The following is a 17807-nucleotide window of genomic DNA, read 5'->3' on the forward strand; positions in this document are numbered from 1 at the left end:
GTATGAACCACACACATCAGCAAGTTGTAGTGGCAGACTGATGTTCATCTACCTGCTGCTAACAGTATGGCTTACCTTGTGATGTGACTTCCCAGAGGAACTGTTGTCTCTTATGTACGAATTTGCTGCAGTGTAAGCTCCTAGGGCTGGGGGTCAGCCCTGGATCCACCCTTCCCTGTGTTTCTGAAGGGCAAAGAGATGAGGCTGGGTGGGGAGACCCTGCTGGGCAGCTCAGAGCTCTGCCCGCAGAGAGCTGTCTCAGCAGCATCATACGAAGCACTGAATTCTTCTGTTCTGTCGTGTGATTGTTTTATGTGCTTTTCTCAGGGAAAAAAAAAAATCAATCAGGAAGGATTGATAATTTATAAGTTGTTTGCATTTTTCATTCTCCAGGGGAGAAAGCAGAAGGATAAAGCAGGAGGTAAATGCTAGAAGTGAAGGAGTATGTGGGACGTGGAGCTGGGACATACCTCTCTTGTCTATGGGGTCTGAGGGTACTCAGCACCCATATTAGTAAGGGGGCTGGTTTCCTGCTGACCTTGCAGCTGGATAAGGGAGTGAGGGTACAAGCCGTGAGGGTGCAACCTGTTGGAGGAATCAGGGGTGCAACCTGGAGGTACTGGAGGACATCAACCGCAGCAAAGTTATCTGCGTGTGGGAGGGAGCAGAGCAGTGCTGGGGCTGTGCACATCTGCATACATAGAGAGCTGTACAAGGAGAGAGATGTGACTAGGCAGGTAGAAGGAGAAAGCTGGGTCAGCTGCCATCCTGGTTTACACCAGAAAAGAAATATCCTCTGGCAGCATATTCTACTCTTCTGAGCCTGCACCCTCCCTGCACGCCTGCTGTCACAAACGTCCCCATGCACACAGGGACATATCCTCCTGCCCACCTTTGCCAGCTGCTGCTGACCCCTGGGCACACATCCCATCTCCATCCCACCCCATCACCTCCACCGGATCCTCCCTCAATTACAGCGTTACAGCGAGTGCATGAGAGGAAGGGCCCATCTGCCCTGGGAACTGCTCTACTTTGAGAATTTGGGGGAAAATAAAAGAACCTTTGCCTTAAAGTAGAGAAAAAATTGGCATCTTTATAAAGATACATGAAACAAGAAGACACGCTGCTTAGGTAAATAAATGCTATAGATAAGTACTTAGCTACTGATACCTATGTTGGTTGGTGGGTGGAATCTGGTACAGAGGCGTGGATGGCATCAGTTGCTCTTGGAGAATAGGGAAGACATGCAGTCACTATATTGCCTTGTTCCCTCTCTGAACTGTTTGCCCCTTCCTAGTGCCTCTGCCAGAGCACTCATTTGCATGGTGAGTTGCTATTTTTCCTTGGGAAGGCTGTTTTCTGGTCTCCATTCTCTGCAGCTTTCCAAGCATTGCATTGCCAATTTGGAAGAGAGGACTCAGTAAAGCTATGCACACCCGTTTATAAAGAAAACCCAAACAACATTGGAGCTCTCTCCAGCTCTGCTCCTGTGCATTTCTTATCCAGCAGGATGAGGGGAGCTGGGCTGGGGCTGCCTACGCCCTCCATTCCTTGTGTCCCCATTGGAAACTGCAGCATCCTCTGTGCCACCGCCTCTGCCTAGCAGGGTTTCGTGCTTTAGCAGATGGTGTAGAAATGCAAAACAAAGTCTCAGAGTGGACTGTTGACACCCTCCCTTTAGGCTGTTCAGAAGTTGATTCAAATAGTCTAAATTCATCCTGAATGTTTCAAAATATGCTTTGGAGAATTTGGCAGGGATGGTCTGGAAAACTGGCTGGCTCCCAAAGCTTTCCTGTTACAGATACTCCTGCCTGAGTTTTCAGCTCTTATGCTTCTATTCATGACCTGAAACAGATTCACAGTAGTTATCTAAACTACTGAGAGGCTGAGGGTTGTGGGATTTTTGTCAATTCCTAGAAAGACTCGGGCATTCAGCTTGGTTTTAGAAACAGCAAAAGCTGGTGTGGGCGATGCTTCTTCTGAAGTTCTATCTTCTCCTTTCTGACAGATGACTTCTACTTTATCTGCCTTGGCTTTGTCATACAGGCGATGCTGGTCTGTCCCACTTGACTCAGCGTTACAGGAAATAGTTGTTGCTGGATGGATGAATCATAGAACCATTAAAGTTGGAAAAGACCACTGAGATGATTTAGTCCAACTGCTGACCCACCCTCACCAAGCCTACTGACCATGTCCCTCAGTGCCACATCTCCACAGTTCTTGGGCACTCCCAGGGACAGTAATCCCACCACCTCCCTGGGCAGCCTGTGCCACTTCATCACCACTCCTTCTGCTATTTTATTCCAGAGCAGTCTCTCTATGAGCAGGAAATGTTCCATCCTCACCCCCAGATGCCCACTTGCAAAAGTTCTGTACCACTTCACAACCCAAATGCTTGTTAGCAGAGAATGGCCAAGACCTGACCATGTTACCAAGAAAAAACTCCCACCTTCAAAGTTGTGAGTAAAGGGTGAAAAAATACCCCCATTTTCTCCTTTCCAGGCTACTGGTGAATGCACGTTGGTTCATAGGACTACCAGAGACTGCACGGAGATCTCTGTTTAAATATAGCAGAGCTGTGCAACACCCCCATGTGCTGAATGCTCTGGCTGTTCCCATTGTGCCCAATGAGGAACGCAGTAAAGCAGTTTGTTTTGGCTGCTGCTAGGCGGCAGATGCTCTCTATCTTTATGCATCACCCTTATGAGAAGTGCATGGGGCTGGACAGCACTCACGTATCTTCTGGTAGAGTTCTGACTCAGCCATAGATGAAAATATCAGGCTGATTGCGTAGGGTGTTATCAAGAGATGGGATTTCGTATATAGTGCCCTCAGAGTGGCGTGGGCTAGCAGAAATCCTTCTGAATCCATGTCTTGATTTATGCTTCCGTGTTGGCCATCCTCATTAGAAAGCATGCTTTTGGACTGGGGCTCTTCTAGTCCGTCTTGCCATGAGTGATCATAGAATCACAGAATTGTTTGAGTTGGAAGTGACCTTTAAAGGTCATTGAATTATCCCCCTGCAAGGTTGCTCCAAGCCTGAGCCAGCATGGCCCCACATCCCACCCTTCTCCCATCTCTTCTTCCACTAAGGCTGCAAATGAAAGGAACTTCTCTCTGCACTCTGCTGCTAACAGGGCTGTAGATTGATGGCTTCTGGTCGCAGAAACACTTGTTATGGACTTGACAGGCTGCTCAAGGTTGCCTGATGTTGCAGGGCAGAAACGGAGGGAGCCGGTGAGATGCGTGCTCACACTTTATGGCTCTCCTGGTGGGACCGGCAGGTGGCCTGGCATAGCAACTACTCAGGGCATTTACTAAGAGATTTATGAGTTTGTAATTTTCTGAGGCCCTGGAGCAAAAGTGTCTTTAATTAAATTTTGATTCTCTCCCCTCTTTCTCCCTCCCCTGCCTTCACCCTCCCCATCCCATTCCTGCCTGAGGTTTGTTTACTGAGACCCAGCAAAGCTTTCGGAAAGCAGGTAGGAGTCTCTGAGCAAAGCCAGGAAGAGCAGAGGATGGCAAGGCAAGCAAACAGATGGCAGATATGATACAGCAGCCCCCGTCCGGCTGTGCCAAGCTTGGAGAGGGCTCTGTGATGCAGTTCAAGGGCCCCACAGTTAGAGCTTCCTGCATCCCTTTACTCCGGCCGTGGATTTGGCAAGGTGTCTGGGGGAGCAATGGCCAAGCTGTGTTCCTGTGCTCTCATTTGCCCGGTGTGCAGGTCTTGGCATTGTTTAGGGCTACCTGGAGGGTGTGGGTGTTGCGGATGAGACAGCCTTATGCTGCTCTGCAATGCCTTGCTGCTGCCTGCATGCTTTTTCAACCATCCATCCATGTGGGGAGCACGAAATTAAAGGAAAACAGTGTGTTCCCGTTCATAATTATTTTGTTTTTCTTTAAATGGAAGTTGTAGGCGTGCTGTCAAGGGGTCTCCCAGAAAATGCTGCTTGGGCATTGCCTGTGGTTTCCCCCTTGCCAGTCTTACTCTGTGATATCTTTCCCAGCAACTGAGTCAGTGGCAGCGTCCCTATCCAGCCACGTGCTGTCAGCCCTGTGAATAGATTTCTATCAACCCACTCAGCCCTAAAGAGCTGTAGCTAAAAGGCTCTGGAGACATAATTTTGTCTGCATAGCAGCAGCGATGATTTCTTTGAAAGGTAGGATGAAGAGTGGCTCTGTTCCACTAATTTTGCACAGACTTGATCGTTGCTTCTAGAAAGCCACTTGGTTGAGGTCCAGGTGCTTCCACCACCTCCCTTCCCTGCTGTCCTCGCCTCATGCTGCCCTCCAGCTGCATGCTTGCACTGCCTGCACACTCTATCCACGATCTCTGTAGGGTGCTGCCAGCCCAGTGGTGGTCTCTGGGTGGCTGAACATGGGTTTTGCAGGGTCTGCTCAGGGATGCTCTGGTAGCCTAAGGTGGGCTGTGTGATAGCTATCTCTGGCCTGGAGCTCAGCAGACATAGAATCATGGAATCATAGAATGGCTAGGCTTGGAAGAGGCCTTAATGGTCATTGAGCTCCAACCCCCTGCCATGGACTGGTTGCCCCCACCAGCTCAGGCTGCCCAGGGCCCCATCCAACCTGGCCTTGAGCACCTCCAGGGATGGGGCACCCGCAGCTTCTCTGGACAGTGAGCTGATGTCAATGGAACATGGGCTGGTCCCTGCTAGAAAGCTGCCAGCATTGTTCAAACTCTGTTTTATTTTATTTTTATTTTATTTTTATTTTATTTTTATTTTATTTTTATTTTATTTTTATTTTATTTTTATTTTATTTTTATTTTATTTTTATTTTATTTTTATTTTTTCCCCTGCTCACCACACAGTAGGCAAGGATGCTGTTTATCCAACTTGCTCCTTCCTCCACCCTCAGTGGTGCAGATGGAGGAGCTGCGTGAGCTTCACTCATCTCCAGGTCTGGCTTCCCAGTGTTGATGCTTTGTCATTTCTCTCATCCAGAGCTACAAACCCTTCAAGCAGGGGATGTGTTTTGGGGCACGAGGTGTGGGGCAGGGGAACAGCACTTAGCCATGTAGGTAAATGCCAAGCTTTGCCCTCATGGATTGCAGGCTAGCGTGAGGCAATTTCCCTCCCACCTGCCTGCAGGATGCTGGGGAAAGGAGCTGGGGTGGGATGTGAATTATGTTGAGGACTTGGCTGGTGATGGCTCTCCTCTTATGCTTTAAACGCTAGCAACTGAGATTGTAAAAATCAGCAGAGTTAAAACCACAGCTCTGAAAAGCCTGCTTTAATATCCCTCCATATTGTCAAGCTATTGCTGGTGCCAGCCACACGCTGGGTGACTGTTTTGATGCCCAATCTCTTGCAATCTCTTGCATCCTTTCCTGAGTCCTTTTCAGTAGAGTCTTCCCCTTCCTCATGCCTCTCTTCTGGCTGTTTGTTTATATTCTGCAGCCTCCGGGGCTGGCAGCATGTCCGGGTGCCTCTGGTTTCACGTGGAGCTATGTATGACTTGTCCCTGTTCTGTCACTGCCCGCGGCAGCGTGTCCATCTGGTTAACTCCCACCTTCGTTCCTTTTCTGAAGCTGCTCCATCTGCATGGCTTCTTCCCTGGTATCTTCTAGCCAGAGGCCTCCTCCGAGTGTTTCTCTCGCTGTGCCCCAGGCCATGACCACTGCTGGCATGGGGAGCTGTGTTCTGGTGACAGCTTCAGGGCTCTTCTCCCTTTAAAGCTCCCTTTGTTTGGTGGACACTGCTGGTACCTGTAAAATCTAGGCTGGTATGTAGCAGCATCTCTCATGCCAGTGCCGTGGTTTGATGCTGTGGAGGACAGAGGTGGAACTGGGGTGATTCCAGCACGGGAGCTGGGAGGTACACCCAACCTCCTTGGGCACCTACTGGAATCAGTGAATGTTCCATTTCTGCAAAGCAGGCTGCTTGTTTGACTTGATGTTTTACATTCTTATTACATTAAAAAAAACCAAACTCCTGTCTTGAAAAGACGAGCGGGTGGCAAGAGGCAGAGTGTTTCTGGTTGGGCACTGGAGAATTGGCAGAGCAGGAAGGTGCTGGGAGGTGCAGTGTCTGGGGCAGAGCGCCTAGTGATGCTCTGACAGGTGCTGCATTTGCTAGTGCTGGCATTTAGATGCAAGCGATGCTCCTTTCTGACCTCTGATGGTAGCCACGTCTGTAACTGTAGCTTAGCATTGAGATGGGGAACGTGCAACGCTGTTTATAAAGGGAAATTTCCCCAGGCCTTGGAGGAATTAATCATTTTATATGCTGGACTCTTGCCTTCTGACTGATCTATCTGAATTACAGATTAACTGGCAGTGTGGGGATGGAGGAAGCCATTTCAATGAATAGTTCTCTAACTTATTAAAGGGATTGTTTGGGCTGGTGGATAAATACTGTGGCGAGTTGTTGAAGTGGGAAGCTGCCCTGTGTCCCTCTCCCTGTCTCCCAGCCTTTCATGACTGTTTGGTTGGACTAGATAATCTTAGCGGTGTTTTCCAACCTTAATGATTCTATAAGACTGTGGTTTCTGCTCCCTGCCTATAGGAGCCCTCTCAAACCTGATGGTGGTCCCAGAAAAGCAGGTGGAGACCTTGAGCTGGCAGTACTCTGCAAATGTGCTACCAGCTCCCAGAAAACTGTAGTTTCAGAGCCTGTCTCTAGGGGCCACCTCTGTGACTTTTAAGTAAGCCACCACCTTGATGACCGAGGAATATAAATTTTGGGGTAGCACCTGGCAGGAAAGCATCAGTTCATGGATGCTGTGATTGGTTTTAGGCAAGCCAGGGCTTGACCCCTACCACATAAGTCTATCGTAAGCTCTGGAAAACCTGCAAAACCTCTATTTTTATTTCTTTTTAATGTTTTTAATGTGATTTTCTCTTTTGCAAATGCTGTTCCCTGGGCTTACAGGGAAGCTTGGCACCATCAGTGTTGCTGCTGGGCCTGGGGAGCACCAGGGCTGCCCAAACTGCAGCCCCATGTCCATTCCCACTGCTCAGCAGGAGGGAAAAGGATTTGTACGTTTGTTTGTGCATATTTCTGACATGGATTTTATATTCCAGAAGAGTCTCATAATATTACGGAAGCAGATTCAGGATATAAACTGCTATACAAGTTAAATACGTTTTGCTTCTATAAGGAACACGCTATTTGTCTTAGGATAGAATAAATCTGAGAGACTGATATCACTGCTGGGGATCAACGTGAGGAGGGCTGGGGAAGAAAGGAAAAAAGAATTGATGAGCTTTCTGAAAGAAGAGGAACTTTTAAATGTTCATTGTTCTCACACCTGAACTAAGGTAAAGCGTGGTCACAGGGGTTGGCTTTTATTATCACTATTGGCTATATAAGGATTCCTTTGTGGGCCTGAAAGTAAATATCATGGGCCTGACTTTAAGTTTGGGTCAGCAAAGTTGCCCTTTGAGTAGATGCAGTCACTCTCTTGCTGGCAGGGATTAGGCATCAGTGTGTCCATGGGAAGCGAACCCATTCCATTGCCATGTGCAGCCTCAACTGCTTGATCGTAGAATCATAGAATGGCTTGGACTGGAAGGGACCTCAAAGATCATCCGGTCCCAACCTCCCTGCCGCAGGCATGGTTGCCAACTGCTGGATCAAGCACTAGATGTTTTCATAATAATTTCATTTAAAAACAAAAAGGTCAAAAGTTGACCAAAAGCCAACAACTGAAACCTTTTCTTTTTTCCTTCTGAAAAATTAAGAGCACTTTTAATTGCTGCATGAAAACCAGATGGCAGTGCTGACCAGTTTCGTGGTCCAACAGGAAAAGAAAAACAGTAACACAAAGCAAAGACAAAGTGTGTATTGTGCCAGGTACTTTACATTTTGAGCACTCCCTCCATTTGTGACCTCTGAGCAATGCAGAGCAGGGCGTTTATTTATTTTTTAATGTGTGATTTTTTATCTTGACAGAATATTAAACCCAAATAAGGGAGGCCTGAAAATTAATGTCCTGTAATGACAGCACAATCCCTCGGTGTCTCGGGAATCTCATAAATTGGATGTTTGGAGAGGGGATGTGCAGCTCCCTGGGCTCACAGGGGCTCTGGTTACTGCTGGAGAAAATCAACCTCTGCAGGGCTCCAGGGATAAGGCCCTGGTGTCAGCATGAAGCGATGTGGCTCTGAGATAGCCTTGTCAGGGTAATTGATCCTGAGCCTTTGCCTTTCCTGTCAGGGCTGCCTGTCTCCTTACCCATAATCCCCGCCACTTTGATGGCCAGTCAGGAATATGGGACTTGGCCCAGTTTTGTGTCCATCCAGTAACATTATGAAATTGAGAGCGACACTTCCATTGGCACTAATCTCAGTAAGAGATCGGAGCCAGAGGACAAGTGGTTTGCTTTCATGGCGGTTAAGCTTTCCAAGTAGATCGAGACAGTCCAAGACTGATCTGGCAACAGGAAGGGGAGCGGTGGGAGGGGGACCCAGGCAAGGAGGTTGATGAGGAGCACGCCCACGTGCTTCTTGATAGGACCTTCTCTCCTTGCATGGTATTTATTAACTAGTGCTAGTCTTGGCAATGGTCAGGAAAATCCTTGGGTGGAAGCAGTTTCAGCTGTTGCCTCTGAGGCCTTCAGTAGCTCTTGATATTTTAGTGTTTCCCAGCACACATAGTGCAGTTAGTGGTCAAGAGGTGGTGGTGGTGGAGCTGGTGGTGAGCCCATCCCCAGGGCATGGCTGTTGGACCCTTGTGCTAAGGAAGGGGCTGGATCCATGTAGAGCAGCTAGGTAGCTTACACCCAATGTTGGCCACAGTGGTGAAGGTGATGAAGTTGCTTCTGCAGCCTTGACACACACCACGTACATTTGCCTGATACAATTGCAGAATAAGATTGAGGAGCAGCTCAAACCACCTCTGCTTTCTGCTCCATCTTGCAGTTTTCATCCAAGGTCTGGTTTGAGACTGGGAGGGAGAGAGCATCACCTCAGTGCTGAGTCCTGAAGCTTTGCTGAACTGGGGTTTACAGAAGCTGACCCTTTGATGCCTTGCCGGGAGCCCTTTCTCCAGCCTCACGCTGCATGTGCACATTCACCCAAGCAAGGGCTTGGGGAAAATGTTTATCAGTTTGTCACAGTCTTTCTCTGTGGTGGCTGGGGGCCAGGAGGAAGGATAAAAGCCTTGGGCTGATTATAAATTGGAAATGCAGAAAGAAAATGTGTGTGCTAAGCGCTGAGCAGGCAGCTCTGAGTGCTTATGTGGGGTCGCTTTGCTGCTGGATGCCCATGAGGAGGAGGAATGCTATGGGGCTCTAAGCACAGCCATGGGGTGCTAATAGTACAGGGATAGCATATGCTGCTGCTTCCTCACCTGTGTCCCCATATCAGTGTCCCTGTGGTGCATCTGAGCACTCCTGGATGCCCATCAAACTCAAGCAAACAGTAAAGGATGCCAGAGAGTGAACATCTCCCTTCCATCCAGGGGGGCAATGATTTGGGGTGGGAAAGGGCTCAGCCCTCCTGTAGACAAGCTGTAGGAAACGCTGCAGTATATAGAGTGCATCTTGCAAACAGAAGAGATTAGAGAGCTGATATGATGTTATTCCGATTGATTTTGCTGTTGTATTTATACCTGGAGGTAAAGAGCAGACATACTGGAAATCAATCGGCCCTGTGCTCTTCCCCACTCCCTTTGCAGTGGTGTTTGAATGAAATGCTTATATCATTTTTACGGCGTGTCTGTGATAGGGATGAGTGAGCCAAGAGATTAACGGGCGCTGCTGTGGCCTCTACCCAGTAGCTGCCCGGCTCGCTCCTCATAAAGCCCGTGCTGGAGCTCAAGGTGCCCCTGAGGTGGAAGTTGGGAGGCTTGGTTGGAAAACACCAAGAGGCAAAGTCAGGAGGAAAGGCTGAAGGGGGAAATATAAATGTGATAAGCTGAGAATCCGGGACAAGGCTGTAGGTGGGCTCCTTATGACGTCTCATAGTAGGTCTGCTACCCAACAGCCACTCAGCCATCATCCGGGTACATCCAGGATCCTCCCCTGGCCAATGTGTGCTGCTCCTTCTATCGCACTGAGATGCTAGTTCAGAGGGGTTTCTCTGCCTCTGTTGATGTGCAAGACCCTGTCTGGGTCCTTGTATCTTATGCGGAACATGCAGGGGACTCCAGAAATCATTTTCTGAGCTGTAAATGAGGGAAACCAGATGGGGTAATGGTGGAAGGTGACTGGATACCGTTTGTGTAACCAATTCTAGATTTAGATTGGTTATAAGGAAAAAGTTTTTTATGATAAAGATGATGAGGCACTGGCATGGGTTACCCAGAGAGGTGGTGGGTGCCCCATCCCTGCAGACACTGCAGTTCAGGCTGGTTGGGGCTCTGAGCACCTGATCAGCTGTAGGTGTCCCTGTTCAGTGCAGGGCAGTTGGACCAGATGGCCTTGAAGGGTACCTTCCAACTCAAATGATTCTATGATTCTACTGACTAGTGTCACCCCATCTCAGCAGTAAAAGTGTTTCCTTGTGGGCCAACAAAGCAACAAGACAATGTCTTTCCTCAGTTACGTGGAAGAAGGTATTAGAAGCTATCAGTACCTGAAGATCCAGCAAATCTTTGTGCTGTAAATCCAGAGTACTCTCCTGGTGGCCCATGAGTCCTGGCTGCAGTCTCTTGCCAGGTTAGATGAGCTCTGAGGAGAAGTGCTCAGCACGCCTGGGCTGGGAGCTTTAACCCAGATGCAGACATTCCTGCATTGCCTTCCTGCTAGTGCTGGTTGGGTTTGCTGTCACACGTGGCCCCGGCTTGTCGGATACCTTGCTTTTTAATTATAAGATTGTCTCATCATTTTTACTGTAAGCATTTTCTGTTGCCTGATCTGCTGAATTTACGCATTTGTGCCATCACGTGCATTGACTTTACTTTTTGTACGATTAGATCTTAATGTTTCCATTCCTGAGTGTGAGTGTTATGGGATTAGTGTCTGAGTTCCATAAATAAATCCAGGAAGGGGGGAGGGGGGGCTAAAAAAGAAACAGGCATGGGAAGATGGGGAAAGGCTTGGGATCACCACCACCAGCAGGGCTGGGTATGATGCTCCATGCTGGTAGCTGGTATGGGCAAGGAGTGGCTGAGCCTTTAGAGGAATCCCCATGATAGAAAACTCAACGATTGGGTTGGACATCCCAAGGGATGAGAAGAAGCGGTTTCTTCCCCTCACAGGAGGGCAGGGGATGGCTGGAGCCCACGGCAGCCTGGCTCCAAGCAGGTCCCTGCAAGCGCTGCCTTGGCCCCATGCCTGCATCTGCCAATAAAAATTAAGAAATTGATTTCCTTTTGTTTGCCTTGACAGGACAAGGCTCTTTTTATGAGACAGTAAATGCGATCTCGCTCTGAGCATGGCCAGAGTTTTAATTGTATTTGTTGTGCTTTCACTTATTGTTTTATGAGTTTCAGTTCTCTTCCTTTCTGGTGCAGAGAGCAGCCCTGGGGGACTGTTTGATTTCAGCTCCAGCAAAAGGTTGGAATTTTTTAAACATTTTGTTTATTTGCTTCTGAGGAGCTGGAGTTTGGGGTTAGTCTCGTGTCTGGGTCATAAATAAATGTGTGCGTGTGGATGTGTAGGTCTGAGTCGTAAAACCAGGCTGAGATCCTGTTTTTGGATTATGTGCTGGCCAGGTGGTGATACGGCCCTTTGAAGAAGAGCATTTCAGATGAAGATCAGGGAAACGTGGAAGGGTGAACAGAGGTTGAAGTCAGAGGAGGAGGGTATTTTATATATTATATATGTTGGAGTTTAATGAGGTCTGCTTCAGTGCTGCTATACAACGCATGGTGACCCACTTTACTAGGAGAGCTTTTTTTTTCCTAGTTATGGGTCATATACAGTTCCTAATTAAGCAAGTTAATTATATGGCTCCTTTATATTACACGGGCAAATGCGGGCGGCACAATTATCTCTTGCAGTGATCATTTTTGATCAGAAATGGCGTTTTGACCGATAGCTCCTGGATGCATGGCTGCAGGGAGGGGGATTGCTTTGCAGCCCTGAGCTCTTCCCTCCTCGCTTCTGTTCAAGCAAACTCTGGTCCTGTGCTGAGTGCATGGCCTGGTGTATGATGGAGCTGTCCTTTGTGGAACCACATGGAGGGAGCATGGTCCTGGTCCTGTGCTGCCCCATCCTTCCCTCCTTGGGCTGGCAGAGCCCCTACAGGAGCCCAGGGTTATGTGTCCCAGTGCTCAGCCATGCATGCTGCTAGGCATTAGGGAAAGCATTGAAACCCAAATCTCCCTCAGTGCAATTTAAACCTATTATTTCTTGTTTTATCCCCAGTGGACATGGAGAACAGCTATTATACTTCTCTTTGCTGCAACCTTTTACATATTTGAAGGCTGTTATCACGTGTCCCTGCAGCCTTCTTCTCTCAACACAAAGCATAATTCTTTCAGATTTCCTCTGGAGGTCATGTTTTCTACACCTGCCATCATTTTTGCTACTTTGGAGAGGTTACTGCGATAGCAAGCTGGAGCTTTTGTTGTTCTTCACCTGTCTGCCTTGAAGCATTCATTATGTTACAGATCTGTATGAAGTGACCATTATCTTATCTTCTCTAATCTGTGGTTATTTATAAAATCTGCTTTATTCCCGAGCCTGTATTTCATCAGAAAGTATAGCTCTTAGCCTTGCTAAATAATTTACCATTGTGATATGATCATGCAAACAAGGGCTCCTTAAGCTATTTATTATTACGTGCTTTATTTTTCTTAAGTAACAAGTTGGCCATATAATACTGTAAATGAACCAGAAGATTCATAGGCGTGGGCTAAAACATATAACCTATTTTATAGAGCTCCCAGACAGATAGGAGCAAAACTACCACGCCAAACTCCAGCTTAGCCACAGGGAAGAGTGGTGAGTAGAAAATAAGAGACGTGACATGTTTGATGCTCGGAATGTACAGAAGCTGTTTAAAATACTAGCCAATAGATTCTGAATATCTGCAGTATGTTTGTAGCACAGAGTGATTTATCCACACAAAAATCTGTTGCACTGCTCTTTAGATGTTAAGTTTCAGAGCAGCTGCAGAAATATTTCATGTAATGCATTTAGATCGTAGGACTGTACAAAAGGACTTGCCTCAGACTACCTTTGACTATTATTCTGCATTTTTACAGTACAAAACTGGCTTGATTCCTATATCCTCCGCCCATTCTCCTGCCAAGTGGAAGATAAACCTAAATCTTAAAAACTGTACTCTTTTCCTACTCCATTTTTTTTTTCCCTTTAACCTTACTTGGAAAATCCTCTGCTGAAACCAGTGAGAATTCTTCCAAATAAAGCCATTCATCAGCATTATACATCAAAAAGTCAACCTCTTTACCTACTTAGCAGCAAAAAATATATGATGTTGCCAAGAGAGATTAAAAAAAACATTGAAGTGCAAGTAGCTGCCTTATGGTTACAGATAGAAGTTACAGATAATGGTATATATTTGAGTGTCAGAGCAGTAGTCAAACCTATAAAAGTGATCAGTGACTGCTTGATATCCTGATGTTTTTGAAGTCTGCCTTAGGCTCGTGCAGCAAGCCTTGTGCTTGTCTGAGATGTGGAGGAGAAGGAGGGTGGTTGTGTGCTTGGGGGAAGCTGGGTCTCATCTGTGACTGCCAAGAAGTGTTGGAAATGTAACATATAAGGAGCCATGACTGTGTTGTATGAGTTAATGCTGCCCAGATTTTTACTCCCATGCCCTTCCCGCCACCAAAATGGGGGAAGCTTGCAGATGCCCTCAGGTCTAAGTTGTGTCTTTAATCCAGTTATACCCTGTTGAGGATACTGGGGAGGAATTTGCTGAATGGTGCAGGCCAGCTCCATGCCAACTGTGGATAGAAGTACGTATGAAATCTTGAAAGCTAAGACACTGCAACCAACATGGTTTGCTTCTCAGGACTCTGATGATTTTTTTTCCCCAAGACTTCCATGAGTTATTGCAAGAACAGAATATCTGTATGTGGATTGTTAGCCTTGTGGTGTCCTGACTGCGGTTGCTTGGATTTGCCCTTTTTTGCAGAAATAGGAAGAGGCAGAGATGGTCATGGAGCATCTGAGTTTGAGTTTTGGTTGTTGTAGATCTTGCAAATGCCTTTCACCTCTGATTATAGCTGAAAGACTGAAAGACTGAGTCAAATCAGAGTACCCAGTATCTGCTGGGGACTAGGAGCGCAAGTATGGATCAACTGCGACATGGTTGCCTTTGCCCTAGAGATCTCAGACAGATTTGAGCTGTGCAACTAGACATGTAGAAGCTCAGCTGCAGGAAGAAAAAAAAACACCTGGAAAATGTGAACATCAGACTTGGAACCTGCTTATTGGCATGGAAATTGCCATCTGAACAGTAGGCAGTAGTCGCTGGTGGTGCTCGGTTTCACACGTACCCAGCCACCCTTGGTCACTCCCTACTCCTTCAGACAGAGCCGTGTCCTTCTAATGTGTGTGTACCAGAGGGATGCTGATGTCATCTGTTGTTCTTAGTGGTCTTTATGGTCTCTACTCAAATCATTTGCACAAATTTGTACTCGGATGATATTTTTATGACTTGTTTTTATGAAGTGCTTCTCTAAGTGCAGAGGTGGCCCCTTCCCACCATACCCCAGGCAGCAGAGAAGACGTGCACCGCACAAAACCCAGTCCTTTGGGTTTGCATGCAAACAATTGCCAACACGAGTGAACAGAAGTCCTTCAAAACACTATTATCTGTTTACTTTTTGTGTTTGGAGAAATATGGTGTGTGTAGTCCCAACAGAGGCATCTTGTGGCAAGAGTTGAGTTTTGCCTTTGCTTCTCAGAAGCTGTAAGTCGTGTGGGTCCTGGGACTCAAATAAAACAAGAACCTACCAGAAAGAGTTCACAATGAAGAGAGAGATCTTTTCCTTGTGACTGAGACACCTGCCATGGCTGCCAGGACTCTGCGTATTACACAATAGCTTTATTATATCCCACTTGGAAGAACAAACAATACTTGATGCCTCAAAAATGAGCAGCCTTTAGATGAGGTTAATGCAGGCAGAGTTATTGTGTGCAGCCTGTATTCACCCTGTCCTCCCAGAGACTCCAAAGAGCAAAATGGCCTGAAGACTCCCCTCTTTGTTGCTAGTGGTACATAATAAAGTAATTGTGTAATTATAAGTAGATTGCTGATGGGAAAGAGGTATTTCCAATGTGATGTAGGTAAAAGACAGGCCTCTCTGAATAGATTTGAAGCCTTAATGCAGCACCTCTGCTCATCATTGCTTGACCTGCTGGAGGTCCCTGGCAGGAGATAAGGAACGTCTTTAGCTGAGTGTGTTTTTAACCCCTTGTGAAAGTGTAAGGCAGGTTGTACTGTGCTGTCCTTATCACCCAGCTCCTCAGCAACCTACATTTATGCAGCACTGAAGGCTGCAGCGGGGATTTAAGGATTTTACCTTGTGATGGAGATGTTTGTGTAGAGCCTCTGTGGGGGCTGGAAGTGGGTGCTGTAAGGCAGGTGGACCAACCTGGGAGAGCAGCTGGTGAGTGATGCTGGGTGCAGCTCTGGCGCTGTCTTCTCTGTATCCTGTGTGTGTGCATGGCACAAGCTGAGCAGGATCTGCAGTACATCATGAGTCCCTGTAGGTATCATGCTGATCAAAGGGCTCTGTGTGCAGGGCAGGGTGGGACTGGAAGAGTGGAGACAAGGTTGGGGATGTGCTGAGCGACAAACATATGAGCATAGGTTTGGAGATCATTTTGGGAGTAATGTTTCTCTTGTCTAAGCTTGGTGTTCTACCAAGCTCCTAACAGCAGGGTGTACAGGCACCAAAGTGCTCTGCCATGTGACAGCACAGGGATGACTTTGTGCAGGATTCACCTCTGCTGCGTTGCCACCTGTAGTTACCTTAACCCCTGTGGAACTGTCAGTCTGGTACCACGATACCAACAGAGCAAATGTGAGATGTGTTTCCTACGTGGCCATGGGGTGGGACAGTAGGATGGGTGACCGACAGCAGTTCACGATCAACAGGGCTTTTGTGTCACCATTGCCATGTCATGTCTGATGGATGTGCCTGGTGTTCGCAGGTCCCGTGGCAGTGATCAGCGGAGAGGAGGATTCTGCCAGCCCACTCCACCACATCAACCACGGCATCACGACGCCTTCGTCACTGGATGCTGGCCCGGATACGGTGGTGATCGGCATGACCCGCATCCCCGTCATCGAGAACCCCCAGTACTTCCGACAAGGTCACAACTGCCACAAGCCAGACACGTGTGAGTGCCCAAGCCGGCTGGAGCCCCCGCGAGCACCAGGGGATGGGCTGGGGGGACGGGGGAAGGAGGGTGAGGAGGAAGAGGCTAAGATGATGAGGAAGGAGAGAAGGTTTTTTATTGAGGAGAATGGGTCTTGGTATGGCTCAGAAACCAAAGTGAATCTCAGGTCTCAGAAATCACAACATACATGTAGGTGCTTCCAAAGGAGACTTTCCACCCTCACCTTCACCTCCCTTCACCCTCTCTCCACCACCCACCAGTCACCTTCCCCCCTTGCCTGAAAGTGCCATTCAAAGCTGGGCTCTGCCTCGCTGCGTCCAAGGCATGAGCAGGAGCTGTGGGGTCGGACGTGATCCCATCCTGGCCGGGGAAAGGACCTGCCTCCCCTTTCTCCTCCAGCAGTTTCCCAGCTGTGGGGCTGCCTCCTTGGGACAAGGACAAGCTCAGGACACGTGTCCATAGTTGGGGCAGATGTGTGGTGATGAAGAACGGTAGGCTTAGAAGCTGAAGGACTTGTTTTCACGCGCTTCTGTAAAGCTTTTCTGTTTCTCTGTATAAATCTGGGTTGTGAGCTCGGCTCATTAGGATAGCAGGTGGTGGTAAAGTGGTCCTCTGTTTTGTGCTCCTAAATTCTGAGTGTGAAAGTGCTTGGTAAAAGGATGCTTTTCTGGGAGTCCCTCACTGTGGGCTGGGTGCAGCCCCCTCGGCATGCAGCTCATAGTTAGTAGTTCAGTTTTTCTGTGCTTTTTAGCAGCTCTGAGATGCAATGCAGGAGGTCCAGATAACGTTCCTCCCTTGTTATTGCTCATCCATTTGGCGTTTCTCGGTTCCAGGCAGAACCAGATCTAGTAACAAAAAGAAGAGAAAATAAAAATACCCCAATAAATTCACATCTCCCATGGTCCAGCTGTAAGCAAGGAGTGCCACACCAAAGTCGCCTCCTGCTCTCCCCTTTGCTGACTCATGAGCGCAGGAAACATAACTCAGCCCCTGGAAGCAGAGCTCTGGGAGGACGCCAACCTCCCACCTGCATTAAACCTTCTGCTGAAGGAAAAGGACCTTCTGCTCCATCGGGGGGGTCCCTGGGGCAGCCCCCCAGGTGCTGTGAGTTGGCCCCAGCTCCTGAGTTGTTATCGCAGCTCGTCAAGTGCCGGAGCGATGGGGTGTATCCAATTAACACGCCCGGCTTTCCCTTTGATTTTCATTTTAATGCACTAAATTTGGTCTGTTTGCAGAGAAGGGGGAGGAGTGCAGTGATTAGGCAGGAGCAGAGAAGCTGAGTGCAGCGTGGTTTTGCCGTGCCGTTAATTACAGATTTTACATTGCTTATAACACCTCATCTCAGAAATGATTTACAAACTCTGATGGCTTGGGGGGGGGGGAGGATGGGGAGTATGTATTTTTTTACTTCTCTTTCTGTGCTCTCTTGAATCATTTTATGCGCCGACCATTTTGGCATGTGGGTACTCTTGCAAGGGTGCAGCAGCCAAGCTCAAAACACAAAAGACTGAATTTTGCACAGAGCAATTGCCCCACGGGTCTCGTTGTAATGGGGTGCAGGGGAAGATGGCCTTGGAGTT

General features: G+C 47.9%; 1 protein-coding gene across 4 annotated transcripts in view; it reads left to right on the forward strand.

Moving 5' to 3' along the window:
* Nucleotides 1-17807, forward strand: part of NTRK3 (neurotrophic receptor tyrosine kinase 3) — a 194063-nt gene that overhangs the window by 81576 nt on the left and 94680 nt on the right. For all 4 annotated transcript variants that reach the window (XM_046898912.1, XM_015291981.4, NM_205169.2 and 1 more), the window contains one exon: nt 16039-16227. In XM_046898912.1, the coding sequence (XP_046754868.1) occupies nt 16039-16227 (189 nt within the window). The remainder of the gene's footprint in view (nt 1-16038; nt 16228-17807) is intronic.

This window comes from Gallus gallus, chromosome 10 (assembly GCF_016699485.2).
Source record: "Gallus gallus isolate bGalGal1 chromosome 10, bGalGal1.mat.broiler.GRCg7b, whole genome shotgun sequence".
NCBI classification, from domain to species: domain Eukaryota; kingdom Metazoa; phylum Chordata; class Aves; order Galliformes; family Phasianidae; genus Gallus; species Gallus gallus.